Consider the following 17,241-nt stretch of genomic DNA (forward strand, 5'->3'; position numbering starts at 1 on the left):
ACTTCTAGAGGAGTACTCAAAACAAGCATTTTGTTGTTGTTTCCTAGGGCATGCTTTGAGGAGACCACCTGGGCTGAGAACAGGCACTTTCACTCATCCCTGCACAGACGTGGGCAAGATGTTTCTTTGCAAGCTGGACTAGCAGTGATCTCTGTCAGTCCTTGGACATTGTGTCAAAGGTTGTCAGGAATAACTTATATTGGGTCCTGAAGATCTTCCTGATAATTCAAGATTTCTCTGGACTGGATTTTGTGGGCTGTCTCTGTTGACCTGTGGCATTGGGGAATTCTGGTGTTTCTAATAAGGCTGGTGCCTGAAAGCTGGTATATCTCTGAAACCTGGGGAAGAGGGAATGAAGGAGGAATTAGGGTTAATTTTCTATTGCAGAGGGAAGGCTTTGTGGTCGGTTGGGTATATTTTACAGTCTCAGATGGTTTCTTTAGGAAGATTTCCTTTGAGTTCTTCAGCTCAGCTAAAGAAGGTAGAAATTTTGCATGATCTTATGACATTTAATGGGAAATACTTAGTAGCCCCGATGCTTTATCCAGCCAGTGTGACATGCAGCTAGTCTCTATTTTCTTGCTAATATTGCAACAGTCACTGAAATATGTAGAAAAATCCCTCCTCCACACATGGCAACCTCAGTCATGTGATAGAAGGGAACGCATGGTGATGATTTCATATTGGGAATGTGATAAATTTCTTCACTTTGCCTGCAAGCAGCTCCTAGAAAAGCAATATTAAATAGTGGTATCCAAACAGCTGTTCCAAAGGCAGTGGTGACTGCTGCAGCATGGGCTAGAGTGACTTAGCATGTTGCTTGATCACTGCAGGAACTAGGAGGCTGTAGGTGCCCAGGCTGCCCCTCCCCTAGGTGGCTGTGTCCTTGTCCCTGTGTGTCACTGATGCAGCAGGTCCAACACTCGGTCCAGCTGCTGGAGGGGGCCCACAAGGACAGCAGCTGGGAATGGCTGGTGGGAGAAGTGACAACAATACCTTTCCCGGCACTTGGCATGTACAGGCTGCTGCTGAACCATTAATAACTCCTGTGTGGTCACCAGACATAGCAAGGAAGGGCTACTGAATAACCCAGTGTGTTTTAGCAGCTACATTTCTACCTCTCTAGATAATATTTCACTTTTGGTTTTCAGTTTTAGCTGTCCTTATATGATGTTACACTGGAATAAACTGTTCTCTCCAAGGCAGAAAGTGTTCAGTGAAGGACGTGTATGGAACTATGGGAAGCAAGTTGCTAAAAATCCTTTAATTTTCAGTTCCTAGGAGCTCTGAGCTCTCACACAGCAGCCCATACAAAATATGCACTTCAGCAAGAAAAAGGTTCTTGTGAAATGTGCAGGAAACTTAGCACTGGGGACAAAAGTCCTCAGCTCCTCTTTGAAGCTGAGCCAGGGGGGCAGCAGCCATGAAATTTTATTTTTGCTTTGCTGCCAATGTGCCTTGGCTCTGACCCAGGGAAACCTCTTCAAGGGGAGTACAATTCAGGTCATGATTCGGCAAGCTCTTCACTGCATCAGGACTTTGGTTTCCAGGTTCGTTCCAGGCAAACCGTAACCTCTCCCATGAAGATATGGCAGCCCTCCACTGTAGGGCTGCTGTGCAGAAGTAGGTAATATGGCATATTCTAGTGCTCTTGGTTATCCTTGGCCAGCAGGTCTCTCTCTGTGCTTTTCTCTGCTGAGCTCACCACCCTGTACTGGGTGTAAATGAGGAAGAAAAAGTTAATTGCTAGACCAGTCTCCTCACAAGGTCCATCTACCCTGTGGGGAAAAACATTGCAATGTAGGCAGCAGCAATTGTGATTCCTGCTCTGCTGCTGAACTTGGCAAGGAGCTGATGTTGTAAAGGGAGTTGGGAGGGTGAGCAAGAAGTAAAGAAGCAAAGCTCGTTCAGGGGCTGGGAAGACTGCCCTGTGGTCTGAAAGGGAAGCAAACACATTGTATGTGGTTGGATTTATTTCTGGGCTTCACTACATGTGTATATAATGAGCAGGTAATAATCCATGGGGATCTGGGTAGAGGTTGAGGGTCAACTGTGTGGGTTAAGAAAGCCAAGGATAATTCCTTGGGAAGGGCACAGGGAATTTTCCTTGATGAGAAGGGGGTTTCCTCTACCATAAGAAGAAAAGGAGTGGGATGAAGGGAGGAGGCGTCTTATATGCAGCCACTTGTGCCACTTCTCCATGAAGCAGGGCAAGACCATCCTCTGGCAAACAGGTGTGCAAGGCTATCTTCTGGGGTTAATAAGTGCAACAGGGACTGACCCCTTCACAGCCAGCATTACCCTACAAGGCACCACCCCTTGTGATTTTCCAAGCAGAGAGGCAGTGGGAATAGCAGCTCTGGCGCAGTGTTGCAGGGATTACTTATTCACTCTGTTCCTGGAACAGTTCCAGGCTTCCCGTCTCTGCCTCCAGTGTACAAATTCATCAGCTATCCACAACACTCGCAATCCCAAGAGGCAAGAGAAGACAGTAGGAAGGTCATTCATATTGCAAATCACACTGTTTCTGAAGGACCTCGGGGCTGTGGATAGACCTAACTGGTATCCTCTGTTCTTCTACCTCTCTAACACATAATTAGGGTAATTAAGGCGGCAGTCTCAGTCTGGATGGATTTCATTGCCGGGGCCATTGGAGGTAAATACATAAAGTTGTGCTTGTTGATGAAAGCAAATTCCTGTGTTTCCTTCTCGTTCAGCTAACGGGCAGGTCTCAACGGCAGAGCTGAGAGTCTTTTGGGGGGGGGCTGCTTGTTTTAAGTGCATTCTTCATTTTTAAGTGGAAAATGTCATCCAAATACGTTCACAGGGCTACTGAAGGGGCAGAGCTACAATTTGGTCGGCTGAGGTCATTACCCTGCAGTCTCTTCCAGTCTGATGGCAGCGGGACAGGGCAAAAGCTCTAATAGGAAGAGACAAATCGGAATATGTTGCCTCTAGATACAAACTGCCTAGCATAGCATGGACAGCAAAATCTCACGTCTGGTGCCTGAGGGTCCTGGAGGGCTGTCAGGATGATGGCTCTGGGGGGCTGAGGATGTGATTTGTGAGATGGGAAGGACATGATTTTTCACCGTGAAGAAGGTCTGAAAGAATGACCTTTGGATTATCTTAGGTTAAAACGTACTTGCAACTGTGATGGTAATTTCAGTGCAGGCATGCTACATAGCAGGCTTTGGTCTGAGAGAAAGTAGGTCAGCTGTATGTAAAAAAAGTAAAAGGAGAAAAGCGTGATATAATTCTAGACATTTTTAGAGCAGTTACTGCTCAAACCCAGCTTTGTTTTAAACAACAAAATATAGCCACTGGTGTCATTTCTTTACTGAAATCTTGCCAGATTTATCAGTGTCAAATATGAAACAGGAGCCTTGAGGTCGCTGCTGCCAGAAAGGCCAGGTAAACCTGCCAGATGGCTGAGACGCCCAGCCCAAGCCTGCATCTTAGATCACTCTTTGAGATCTGCTGAAATTTAGCAGGTTCCTTCATCAGGAACGGCCTATGGTCCTGGCACAGATTTGCATTTCCTGGGAAGAACTGCAATGAGTTTTACTCTGCAGCTATTATTTCTAGTCACCCAAAACATACAAGTGGAGCAAAGTTTGGTGTCTCAGCAGCATGCAGCTCTGTTGCATGAGGTGTTGGAATTCCTGGGGTGCTGGGCGATGATGCTTGGGAAGAGGGAAATCCCTTCTTGGGAGAGGGAAATATAACTAACCCCTCCATGGAAGCTTGTCTTTCCCTTCCTCTTTCCTTGCTGACTTCAAAGTACCCCGTGGAAACAGGAGCCCTGTGCCGGAGCTGGCAACAGGACATCCATCTGGAAGAATTCACCAAACCTCTTCTCAGGCGTCAGTTAATGGCTGGGGTCAGCTCAGTAGGGTTGTGACTGCTGTGTTCACTGCTTGGATTCTTTTGCTTTTGTTGGCACAGTTGTAGTTGGACTGCTTAAGGATAAATTTATTTTGCAAGGGAATGCGGAGAGCTGAAAACACCATTTCAAAGGCTGTTCTTCTCAGCCTTCTGCCCCTGCTCCCATGGGAGATCACGGTTTGTGCAGTGTCCTCTTGTCTGGGTGCCAGCATTGTGTGCTGCCATGCAGCAAGCGTCTCCCATGGCCACCCTGGAAACAGGCTCAGCCTAGGCAGATGCAGGCTGGGAGCTCCACCTGGGACCAGAAATGTTTTTGCTTGTCTTAACTCTTACAACTCTTCACTGACCTCAAGGTGTCAGGGAGTAAGATTTTCCATCCTGTCATCTGTGTCCAGCTTGGGCCTTTCCTAAAAGAGATAATGCAACTTTTTACTGAGAGACAAGGGTGTTTTCTGGTGTGTTGTTCCCTGCTGTGAGCTTGCACACAGACATGTGGGAGGTACCTGGCTGGGGCTTCAGGGGCATGGTCTCTGCCCCAGTGAGAGGCAGCTTCCAAGGATAAGACAGCTTTCCTGCAAGAACACAGATGGTGTTGAGTTTATTTCATGGCTTGTGTTTATTAGATCTGAAGCAGTTTTCACCTTCCCAGGAAGTATACAATCCCAGCTGAAGTACATCAAACAACTCAAGAGGCAACACAAAAAATAGCAGAGTTCCTGTTTAGTAAATTACATTATTGTGACCTTGATCTGTTTTCAGAGTGCTTTGGAGAAAGCGTGGCTTAAGCACCTCTGAAAAACAGCAAAGATGCTGCCCTTTCAAATCCCATGGAATGATCCAGCCTGGCTCAGGTATATGCACAAATACTGTGGATCTCCTCTGAGCTATTGCTTCTGTGGTCGTTGGACAAGCTCAGCATCTTCAGCCCAGGAAACAGTGACCTGCTGTGACTCTAGATGGAAAGAAAATGTGAGAAACATGCTTAGTGACTGTGAAAACATTCAGAAACAGCCAAATGGGATTGGGTGTCCACAAAAGCAGCTTATCTATAAGCATGTCCTTCTTGGCCAATAAAGCTGAGCAAGAGATTGAATTAGAGACCTCCTGAGGTTCCTTCCAACTTGAATTTCCTATGATCCTCTGTGTGTTTTCTAGCCGTGCTACAGCAGCAGCCTGAGCCACAGCAGTTTATGGGTATTAACAGTTAGGGCTATTGATGACTAGAGGAGGACTTGATTCTTGTGCCAGACACAAAGATTTGGGAAGGGGAAGCTGAGGCTCACCGAGTGGTGGTCTGCAGCATGTCCAGGCTTCTCTACATCCTACTGCAAGGTTACTCACCAGTCACAAGCAGAAGCGGAGATAAAATAGTCCAGCTATGGAAGGAACGTACTCTTTCCTTGTCCTCACAGCTAAAGCAGATCCTGCTGGCCACTGCCAGAGTCATGTTACTGGATGGAGTTCAGTTTGTTTAGGATGTGGGACACTGCTTATGCTCCCAGCTCTTAGCAAAGTAAAACTCTTTGGAAGTTGCTGTCTACCCATCCAGAGCATAGATCTTGATGACTGTGTCTCCTTGGGTCTCAGCCAGCGGTTTGCCCTCCGCTTGGAGCTGTTACAGCCCAATGGGCTCTGAATGACTGCCCTTTGCTCTCTGTCGATTATTGTTGCGGTGGCCACCCTGCCAGGACCTCTGTTTGAATTGCTTGATCTAAGTGAAGATTCATGAAGATTGATTCATGAATCAACGAATTCTTGATTCATGAAGAGGCTGTGAGTAATCCAGTTTTGTCCCTGCAGGATGTGTGCATGTGTGTGCAGGGGATGCTGCAACCTCTGAACAATACCTTAGAACATCTCAGATAAAATACACATGAAAAATGGCTCCCTACAAGCCAATAAAGATCATTCACTTGATTTTGCCATTTATTTTTGTCACAGCTGGTGTTAATCACCTGGAGTCCCCCAGGATCCCTCTCCCATATGCCTGCTATACGTTGCTGGCCTTCTTTGATTCTGCTGTGCAAACAGGGCATGTGGGGGTCATGATATCTTTGTCCAAGGCTATTTATATTGTATGACATTGTGCAGAGCCCTTCTTCCCCAGCCTTTGATGGACTTGGCTGATCTCCTCAGCGTCTGACAACTTAACTGCTCTGAGTACTTTGGCTCTTCGGGAGCCAAAGTGAGTTGGCGAGTTCATGGTCAGTTGTGGTGTTGTGGAGGTTTGCGGTGGGAAGAGTGAAAAATTTACCCCTACAGACTCTTCCTAAGGGGAGACGTTTGGTCTTTGCCTGACCCAGGGTGAATGGGAGCCTTTACAACTGAGAAGCAGTGAGAAATAGGCTAGTTTGCAGCAAACCTGCTTTATTTTGTCTATGTTGCTGCTATCTCTGCATCTTATTCTGTCAAAAGGGTAGTTTCTCCAGAGGCAGGGACATTTCCTGTCTAGCATTGACCCAAATCAGCCTTGGTACCTGACATGCACGAGACAAGGCTCCTACCTTTCTAAGCCATTGAAGCAAGCCAGGGCTTAACTGTGCAAGGCACGTGATGCCCCTGAATCACCAGTGTCTGGTCAGTCAGCATTCGCTGCCTCTCAGGTTCAGGAAGTCCAAAACTGATGTGATGCCAAGTCCTCCTGTCTGGAATGGGGTGCTTAGGCCAGGAGACTGCACCTCTGAGGTCAGCACTGTCACACTGACATTGACTTACATGCTGCTCTTTCCTGGCTGGCAGGCTCCATGTTTGCAGTCTGCTCTGGCCAATGGCCAGGAATCTGGGACAGTGGAGGTGGCCGTGGATAACTGTGCGTTTTCACCCTTACTGGACCAAAGACATTGCTCCTTTGAGCTGTATTACTCTGCCTGAGTATTACTCCTTATCATCTCTCCTCCAGCCTGATCTCGTTTTGGTTTTCAAATCCAGAAGGCATTTTCTTGGCCCATTTTACATCTTCATTGCAATTTATCTGGTGGCAGATTTGACAGAGTTTTTTTCAGAACAAACCTCATTTTTCTTCAAGCAAGATGCTATTGTTTATGTTCTTCTGAGTAATGCATGTCAGGATTGTGTCCCCATGACTCATATCAACAGCTGCTCCTTTCTTCTGAAATGTAGTATAACTTTCCAGAGCTCCCAAGCAGCCGTGTAACCACAGGTGAACACGCCTAATGAAATATTCACAGTGACTAATTAATTTTTAAGTATCGTTTTTTTTAATGAAAGGCAGTTTCCAACTCATGAGCTACCAGACATACACTGTTATCTGTGGCTGCCTGGTTCCTGAAGGGGTCATCGAGCACATTTATGAACTCAATCTCTATGTAAATAACTCACATAGATACAGCTCTGTTGTCCCCTAGCCTGAGTTTCTCTCTGATGACTTGACAATTGATGCACTGGGAGGTAGTTAGCTGATCAGTCCCTTTATCATTTGTTGTATCGGCATTTAGATCAGAGCTGGGAAATGCAGTGAGGTAAGGGCAGGGATAGTGGGTGATCTATGCATTACTTTGACCAAGACAAGTCCATGTCAAAAGTCTTCTTCTCTCCTTACCTGCTACTAAGGCAGTAACTTTGTATCATAGGATTAATGCACGTCCAAATCCAGAGGCTATTTTAAGGCCTTGAAATGAGCCTGGGTGATGACAGAACATTGACAACCCTCTCTGGCATGTTGGACATGCTGTCATTGTGCAGGCTGGGAGTTGTGGTCAGCTGGCGTGCAGGGCGTGCTGCTGAGTGCACTGGCTTTGTGCATAGCCAGCACTAATCTCTTGTTGCCTCTTAATCCTCCTAAGCCCAGAGTGGCAGAGGGCGGGTGGTTTCTATCCAGAGCAATGCCTCTGGTTGTGCTGTGTCCTGGTGTCACACCAGTCTGCCAGGGCTCCAAGCATCCTTTGCTTTTTCTCCCTGCTCTGCTTTTGCAGCACTTTGGTGCATGTAGGAGATGCACGTCACAGGCTTAGTCCAGCATGGTGCTGTGGACTTTAACGCCCAATGAATTCCTCACCCAGGGCTCCAGATGTGCTCTGTAACTCTCAGCCAGGACATGTCCAGACCCTGGCGTGCAGGAGGCAGCAGGAGTACCTCTGCTGTCTTCAAGACAGATTGCTGAGAACCTGTAATGTGTGAGGGACCACCCCTCTTATATAGATGTTCCTGTGTTTACCCTAGTCTCTGCTTGCATCGTGGTGTTCTTCTTCCTGATAAGTTTCCCACAATGCTCTGATTCCTCTTTAAGCATGTCATTCTTGGCTCAATTGTCACTGCTGGAGCTTGAGAAAGGTCTGGTGCCAAGCAGAGTAGAGCTGTGAATCTGCATTTTTCTGCCATTCCCCTAATGACTTCCTGCGATGATGTGATGTGCACTGTTAACGATCACCAACACGCTCTCTGTTCCAGGTGGCCTAAGCACAGCAGTGGGTTATCCGCTGGACACAGTGAAGGTACCTGTTGAAGCTTTATTTCTCGATTATGGACTGAAAACAAACAGGCCCTTCTGCTTCCCCCTCTCGCTTCCCTTTTTAGAAAACTAGTCCCATGATAACGCTTTCATCTTTGTTACATCAAGGTATTTAATTTTACTTGGTTGCGTTGTTTTTCTCTTAAAAAAAAAAAAAAGTAAATTGTTTGGGGATGCCATTTTATAGCTAATTAACTAGTTTGCTGCTATGGCGTTTGTTCATGTTTTTTTAAATCTAGCGCCTGCATTTTAAAGTTGCCCCTGTGTTTCTAGGTGAGAATTCAGACTGAGAGGCATTACAATGGGATTTGGCACTGCATTCAGGAAACATACAGGACAGAAAAAGTAGGTACTTCTTGTTGGAATTGCTGATACTGGTTATGGATGACTTGTTTCGGAGAGGCAGAGCTGCCTCTGTCAGCTCGGGGAGGGTGGGCAGCAGCTTCACACAACAATTTTTTGGAAGAAGGGTTGGGATGATATTTAGCTGTGTTGGTGAGGTAATGATGGAAGCAAGTTTTGGCAATGTACGGTCAGTGTTTTTGAGCAAATGCTTCCCCATGCCATTCCCTCTTAAAATATTCTTTTCCTTCTGTTTCCAACTAGGTTTGGGGATTTTACAAAGGTGTGTCTGCATCAGTCCTTGCAGTGTCAGCAATTTCTTCTGTTTCGTTTGGCACATACAAAAACTTCCTTTGTACCATCTGCAAGCTGCGATATGGAGCTGCAGATGCAAAGCCGTCCAAGCTGGATGTTTCTCTTGCTGGAGGTGCTGCTGGTGCTGCCCGGGTAGGAAAACAGCGGAAAGAGAAAGCACAACAAAAGATCTTGTTCACAAACAGAGGAGACTGGAGAAGCAGTGAATGTTTATGTCTGGGAGGCCCTAGGGGAGCCTTCAACAAGCCTGGCAGGTTTATTTTCACAAGAGGTCATGCTCTGCCTTTGCTGCCCCATTGCTGGTCACCTCCATGGCTTGGCTGAATCCTACCCCTCAACTTGTGCCAGATTTGGGTTAGAGTGCCAGAACACTTAAGAATGCACTATTAAGAATAACACGGACCTTGGCAGAAAATGCAGAAAAAAAAAAAAGAAGAAAAATAACCTGGGAAACAAACTTTCCCAGTGGCTCTGATGGTATGTTTATGTAAGACAGATGTAATTCAGTGTGTTAGAGCACAGGCCAGAGGTTTGACAGTGGCTGCACAAGCCCAGCACAGTACTGCTGAAGAAATGGGCAGTACACACTGCTGCTTTGCAGGACTCAAAGCTCAACAGAGCATCACTGACAAAGTGGTGCTGCCTGGCAGTTGTGCGTGATGCCAGGATAGGGAAGTGAGGCTGAATGCAGCCGCAGTTTCCCACAAACAGAGTGTTTTTGTGAACATCTATAGGCACTGTGAATGTGGCAGTGCTTGCCCCAGTGTTCTGACGCTGTGCTGGGCAGAAATGCACGCTCAGTCACAGGCAATCCTCTTACAGAGCAGTCCAGATGGTCAGGTTTCTAGGTGTTTCTTAGTAGGCAACAACTCTACTTAACACAGGTTAATTTTTTAAAGTCTTTATGGCCTTGGTTCCAAAGACAGATACGTACAAGAGCTTGATGTGTGCTACCCCATAGGTGAGGACTTCCTCTTTCCATGCCTATCTTGTTTAGTAATCACAGAATCACAGAATCACAAGGTTGGAAAGGACCCATTGGATCATCGAGTCCAACCATTCCTAACACTCCCTAAACCATGTCCCTAAGCACTTCATCCACCCGTTCCTTAAACACCTCCAGGGAATGCGACTCGACCAACTCCCTGGGCAGCCTGTTCCAGTACCCCATGACTCTTACTGTGAAGAATTTAATAATAATAATATTAATATTATTAACATAATATTAAATCAACATTTAATATTCCTGTTGATTTCTGCCTTACCTTCCTCTCCACACAGTGCTATTTACACACATGTCCTACTGCTGCTGGGTGGGATTTAGCACAGATAGAGGGGACGAGGCTGGAGCTCACTGGCTTTAGGTAATAATACTACCTGAAAAGATGTGAGACAATGAATTTGTAGGAATGGGGGGTCAAAACACTGTTTAAATAAAAAGGGTTAAAATACTGTCCAATGATGTTACAGGTTATGTTGATGAACCCCAGTGAAGTGGCTAAAGTTCGCATGCAGACACAGAGGAACCCACATCCTTCTGTTTCATCTCCTCAGACTGTTTCCAAGCCAAAGTACCATGGATCTCTGCACTGCCTGAAGGTGATCGTCAAGGAGGAAGGTTTTGGGGGTCTCTACAAAGGCTGCTCTGCATTACTCTGCAGAGATTGTTCCTCTTCTGCAATATATTTCCTTACCTATTCTGCTCTTTGTGACTGGCTCACACCAGCTGGGAAAGATAAACCAGGTAGGTACCAGCAAGAATCTCTCATTACCTGGAAAAATGGCTTATTTAGTACCATGCTAAAAGGGAAATCAGGCTCCCAGCAAACATCACCCAGTATCTATAAAACCTCACCCGGATCCGGTCCTCTTGTGGGGTTGCTGTGTGTTTGCCTCCTGGCGTCACGGGACCATTTTTAGCCTTCTGACGTGGATGCCAGCAGCCTGTGTGCGAGGCCTTCCCTAGCACGACCTTGTCCCTCAGCAGCTACTTCTTTCCCTGCAGGAGAGGTGTTTATGGCACACTCTGGTGCCTCAAATGAGGGGTGAAATCCTCTCAATGCATAAATAGGATGTGTAACTAGAAATGAAACAGACAAATATCCCAGGAGCCATCATGGAGCACAGTCAGGGTCAGCCTGGAGCTTGAAAACAAAGTCCAGGTGCAGAATGTCAAGACATTTAAGTTTCCTGGCTGTGATTTGGATCCAAAAAACAACGATGCACTTTGAGAAAAGATCAAATAGTGACATTCATTCAGAAATTATAAAAATAAGCAGACCCGGCTGGAGAGGGTGTGAGTACTCTTAGGCTGCATCACATACAGTTTATGTGATGTTAAAATAGATGCTGCCTCTGCACGAGCGAGTATGATGTATGTAAAGATGAGTACGCTGTGAAATCGAGATGACTGAAAACTCACAACTGCAAGAGGTGGACAAAATAACTGCTGAAAAACATGAAAGTTAAGCAAGTTAGTTAAGAAATCCGAGATGCTTGTAGCTGTATCAGTACAAGGCTTGAGCTGACTGCTCCTCCTTTCCCTCCTGCAGGTTTCCTTGTTGTGCTGCTTTCTGGTGGTTTTGCTGGAGTTCTGGCCTGGGGATTAGCTACTCCCATGGATGTCATCAAATCACGGATGCAAACAGATGAATCCGACCAGCACAAGTACAGAGGCCTTGTCCACTGTGTTAGGGAAAGTGTGAGAAAGGAGGGTGCGAAAGTGCTTTTCAAAGGACTGGGCTTGAACTGCATCCGTGCCTTTCCTGTGAACATGGTGGTGTTTGTAACATACGAAGCTGTACTGAGATTTGCAGAAGGTTACACAAATGAAAAATAGCTCGTGCCAATCTGTTCAGAGGTGCTTTTTGTTTAGTTGTTTTTTTGGTAACACAGCGTCCATGAACAACTGCTTGATGCTGTCTCCTTTGAGGGACTGCATAAGAAGCATGGACACTTCAGCACAAGCTGGATGACTGAGAGCTTTGTTTTATTCTTACAGTATTATGAACTCATCAGGGAGTCTTGAACTTAGATACAACCTCCCTTTTATCTCTTAATATATCTAGACTCTAGCCACTGCTTAGGCCCTTGAAACATTTGAGATATCTAAAAAGCTGCAAGTCTGATCAGCGTTTTTGGTAAAGGGTTCAATGTGTTTTCTACTGGACACGGAAAATGATCTTCACAACCAAGGCAAGAGCTGGGGGGAGTTTGTGTAAGATTCAATATTATCCAGTGTGTGCTCTTTACATGTAATGCCTGTATTGTATTCCCTGGGAAACTTACAAAATTGTGCTTCAGGCTGCAAAGTTTCCTTCCCAGCTATAATTTTGCCAGAATACAATTGTATATCTTTGGTAGCAGCTGAAATATCGATTTCCACGCTTTTTCCTGTCATTATTTAAGGAGTGGCAGACACGACCCCTTTACATAACTGTGTTTATGGCCTCATTGAAAGTGAAACCAAGCATGGGTTCCCATAAGCCATGTGATTGTCTATCTGTGTTATCCCAAACCCTACAGCATCCGTCCCCCTCCCTCCAGAGGCTGACAACAAGTCTCTGGAGCTTGGCAAAGCTTTGGAGGCAATCTGATCATCTCTTCTTGCCAAGAGAGTAGGAATAGGAAAGTCTTCCATAAAAATCTGTGCACTGGGAAGGTTATACAAGCTAAAGGAGAACTGCAAAGTTGTAGAGTATAATACAGTATAATCAAGATTTACTGCTTTATAATGCACATACTCTTCTCACTTTAAACTACAGCATTAGGAGCAGCCACATATGTTTTTTTGTCAAAGCTCTATTTTGATAGAATTTCTGACTTCCCTAACAACTATTTCTTTTTCACAAATGTTCAAAGGTTCATTCGCATGTCAGTTAAAAAACACAACACCCGCAGTATTGCTTCAGAAATACTTTCATTTGCTCATCCCGTATCCAGCGCAGCATAGCTGTTTTCTATCTCTGTTCTAATCCCTGGATGATGACATCTGTTGAAGACTGGATCCAGACCCTGACAGATTCTGTTGAAAGTGCATTTTTTTGAGGGAGAGAGGAATACTCTATTTCTAAAATAGTTCCCACCCTGAATAGAGTTGATGTCCTTCTGGTCCACAGCCATTTTTACCAGTTGATGATAGCATGGCCTTGAATACACCCACAATAATTTTGCAGCAAGCAGGACTTGTCAGCTACTTTGGGCATATAAAAAAGTGTCTTGTACTAAAAGAACAAGTTGAAAAATTTCAGATGCTACTAGGAAAGTAGCACTTCTTTTTCCCACTCCAAAGAGAGCAGTAAAAGCTCTGGAACTGTCCTCCCAAAATCTAAGCCTTCAATTGGCTTTTTAATCAAGGTCACAGCTATTCTGTCAAACTACCATCGTAATTTTTCTCTCAAGAGTCTATATAGCTCTCTCGGTCGCTGCAAGAGGGTTAAAAGGCCAGGCAGATGCAGTATTTGTCAGCTTAAAGGGGAGTGAAATGGAAGATCCACTGGTGAACAGGATTCTCTCTGGAAGTGCTTATGGCCTCAGCAGCCTACCACCCCTAGTTACATCTTGGGGCATCAGCACCAAACTTCCTTTAGCCAGAAAGTCCTTATAGCAGAAGGTTTAATTAAATCATCTTAATTATCTACTACCCTCATTTCCTTCTTCAAGGGATGCATTTGACTGAGTGCTGTCCCAGCTGGATAGTGATTTACCACAGCTCTGCCTGGATGTTTTCTGCAATCAAACTTCTTTATGCTGTACAATTCTCTGCTGACCATGTTCTCGGGCATTACATCCTCTGAACAGAGATGTAAAAAAATACCTGTAAATTGGACAACCATTTATTGTCAGGCAGTGTTGATACCATCCATGGTCAGCCACAATTTGGAAATGAAGTAGCTCAGCTTTCCTAATAGGCTCATACCTCATACATTCAGATGACGAAAAAGTGTCCTCCTGTGGGTGTAACTGAAATCCATCTGGTTTAAAGAAACAGGAATCACAGATGAATTGTAAAAATGAGTGGGAACAACTGCAGAAGTCAGTGCGAGCAGGCGAGAAGCGTAAGCCTCAGGACATTCAACACCATGTAAAAGCAGGTTCCTATGTGGCCTGACCAAAAGAGGTAAGTTGTACCTCCAGGCAGTTTATTTCAGGAATTTAAGTGCTTTGCCATCCAATTTGTTCATAGGCCTTTACTGGAAAAAATATATACATACTGTACGGTGACAACAGAGCAAGAACTCGTAGCTAATTCACACCGATACAAATTACCAGCAGCTGCAGGAATTGACTGTATAACTACTGTGAACAGAGGCACATAAGTATGAACCAGTTTTTGTTTAATGACACAACACATCGTACCTATTATGTACTTCTCTACACACACACCAAGATGTGTGTTTGGCTTCTGGATTTCAGAACTTGACTCGTTTATTTTCTGTTTTCTTTTTATTACTTTGATCTTCATCTACTCTGATAATCACAGAACTACTTATTCTGATAAATTATATTCCTAGCTAGCTGAAGGACAGCTAACAGAACGAAGACACCACATTTGCTGTGCTGATTATTTGGTTTACGTTGCTTTAAGGACTGCAGCTTTCTGTATAGATCACTTCTTTCAGTGAAAGTTAGTGGCCTTGAAAAAAAAGATTTGCTTTAGAAGGCACATTCTGCTTCATGTTTTCATGTTGCTGATAATTTCTGTTTTCTCTTACAATGGTTATGAATACCCACCAGCATACCTGCTGGTGACTGGAAAAACAAAGTGAAGCTGTGCTCTTCAGACAACAGCAATTGTGGAGTATCATGTTGCCACTTAAGCACCGGTATTTATGACAAACCCACTGAAGGGTCATTGTATGCAGGTCAAATTGACCTTTTCCTATTTCTGAGCAGGTCGCTGTATGCTGGGTAATTCAATTTCCAGTCTTGCTTGCAAACAGTTTAATCTTTGGAAAACTGACCCTTATTAGCTGGCTTTTGGACCAATCTGAAGTCTACCTAGCAGGACTGGATAGAGGGGGTTATAAGGCAGCCTATTTCACTACTTGAAAGGCACCAGCCATCAAAAGGAGGAACAGCTCCATTAGATGACTAAACCAACACCTAAAAGGATGTGAAAAATAGTTCAAGTGTAAATTAAGCCTTTTAAAAATTAAAAAAAAAAAGAATAAAATCAAATAAGCTTGATGCAGACTTCTACTTACATTTTTATTACAGTGAGATGAACAAAATAAGAACAAATTGAGCAAAAGGTACTGCACGTGCTTTGATAACATCCTTGGCTATTTCACGCATGCTTTTGGAGATATCCTTGTCTTGACTTTTAAATACCTCTGCGATGTGAAATGTAATTACAACAGATTTAGAGGAGTCTTGGCAAATTCCTAAGGAACTGTACCATTTCAGAAGCATGTTTATAAGAAACCCACAGAGTGCTTGATTAAGGTGCTTGCTCAGTAAACAAATACTACAGAGTTTTGCTATTACTTTCCTTTCTAAAAACAGATTTTAATTTCTGTGTTCTATAATTAATCCACATGCTAAGTTAGAATAGAACACACTACTGTTTCTCCTACATATTTCCCTTTCCTGAATAAATGAAATAAATCTTGCAGGACAGATCTATGTACAATATTTTAGAGAAGAAATGTGCATTCCCAGTGTGCAAAAGCCCTTTAAAAGTAAATTTAAGTCTTATATTTTATGTGCAGATTAAAGATGATGAAGAGGGGACTGCTAGAACAGGAAAGTCACCATTAAAGTCTAAAGTAACCAAATCAGGGTTTTTTGCCACTGGATTGAAGAAGCTATTTTTGTTTTCTAATTGCTCCACCACTCTTAAAAAAAAACCCCACACCACCTTTTCTACTGACTGTTAAACTCTTGTTAATATCGACATACTACGCCTGTGGGTTACCAAAAGTCACTGGTAAACCTTCATTTTAATACATTAAAGTCAATGGCACTAGATTAGCAATGTCAGCTCACATAAACTGTAAAGAAAAAGACAAAAACTAAGCACTGCTATTTTCAGCACAAGTTCGAAGCACATACAGAAGGACTAAACTTGCCTTGCATTTCAGTCTTTCCTTGATCCCTTGCACAAACATAAACTATTAGGGGTACTTCATTATAGAACATGGCACACAGGCATTTCCATCTCAGAAATGCAAGATCGCTGCTGGAGAGGACTTGTACACTGTGTTATAGAACTGCTACTGGTGGGACAGAAGCAGTCCAGCACGTTCTCATGTACAAACAGGCTTATCCAGGGCCTACTGAAGTCAGTGAGAAGTCTCACTCTTCAAAATTCTCCCTCCACCCAAGTGTCATCAGCTCACTTTGTAGGTTTACAGTCAAATTTGAAGTGTGCTTTTTTGTTTTTTAATTTTCTTTTTTTAAAAAAAACAATCAAGAACACTACAGTCGATTTATGTCCACTAGGCACCACAGTACAGAACTTGTTTAAATCTTTCACACCTGATGCAAGTGCCTTCCTTATATTTTTAAATGATTTGCAAGTACCGCACATCAATACCCACCTGTGTTATCAAAGGTATTTTTATTTGATGTTGATAAGACTACTTCTGGGCTGGCAACTTTCTATTCTACATAAATACAAGCCAGATCTGACAGTTCGCATTCATGACTGTACAAATTAAAACAAATTAGCTAATAATTTGAATTTTTCTTCCATAAATCATAGCAAAGACAAAGATTTCTTAAGAAAGGAGATAATTATTACATGAGGTATTTTAACAAAGTATATTTTAGGATGTATTCCAGTGAGAAAATAAGTACTTCTAGTTTAAATAAACTAGTGCTGTAAAACAGAACAGACAGTACCCGAAGTTTCCTTGTGTCCAGCAGCAACTTCATACTCACAGCATGATTTAACACTTGGTATTTTTTATAACTAGAAACTAAAATTTGCATTTCTATCTACCTTCCACCTGAGAACATGAAGAAACTGCATAACCTTGTGATAACCCCTTCCGTCCAGAGGCAGTCAGACCGGTTAAACAGCTGCAGAAACAAAAGTACAGTGAGATTTCTGTGATTTGCCGCAGGTCAAAGAGGAAGACAATAGCAAAACCAGTCTGATATTCTTTCTTCCGCATTCAACTCACAGATCTCCATTATTTCTGTGTTGATCCCAAGGCCCAAGTCACTGTGCAATCTACTTTGTAACATTCACTATCTTTTTCTGTACAGCATGTTCCCAG

At 43.9% G+C, this 17,241-nt stretch overlaps 1 protein-coding gene across 6 annotated transcripts in view; it reads left to right on the plus strand.

Moving 5' to 3' along the window:
- Nucleotides 1–17,217, plus strand: part of SLC25A47 (solute carrier family 25 member 47) — a 27,562-nt gene extending 10,345 nt beyond the window's left edge. The window contains exons 1-7 of one of the 6 annotated variants that reach the window (XM_009559153.2): nt 2,449–2,499; nt 2,601–2,656; nt 8,296–8,339; nt 8,630–8,701; nt 8,963–9,145; nt 10,484–10,757; nt 11,566–17,217. In XM_009559153.2, the coding sequence (XP_009557448.2) occupies nt 2,629–2,656; nt 8,296–8,339; nt 8,630–8,701; nt 8,963–9,145; nt 10,484–10,757; nt 11,566–11,852 (888 nt within the window). In that variant the 5' untranslated portion in view covers nt 2,449–2,499; nt 2,601–2,628 and the 3' untranslated portion in view covers nt 11,853–17,217. Of the gene's footprint in view, nt 1–2,377; nt 2,657–4,721; nt 4,858–8,295; nt 8,465–8,629; nt 8,702–8,962; nt 9,146–10,483; nt 10,758–11,565 lie in introns of those variants that run through there. The other 5 variants (XM_054068207.1, XM_054068205.1, XM_054068208.1 and 2 more) reach the window with 5 other exon arrangements.
- The last annotated feature ends 24 nt before the right edge of the window (nt 17,218–17,241 follow it).

The sequence above is a fragment of the Cuculus canorus genome, chromosome 5 (genome assembly GCF_017976375.1).
Source record: "Cuculus canorus isolate bCucCan1 chromosome 5, bCucCan1.pri, whole genome shotgun sequence".
Taxonomy (NCBI): domain Eukaryota; kingdom Metazoa; phylum Chordata; class Aves; order Cuculiformes; family Cuculidae; genus Cuculus; species Cuculus canorus.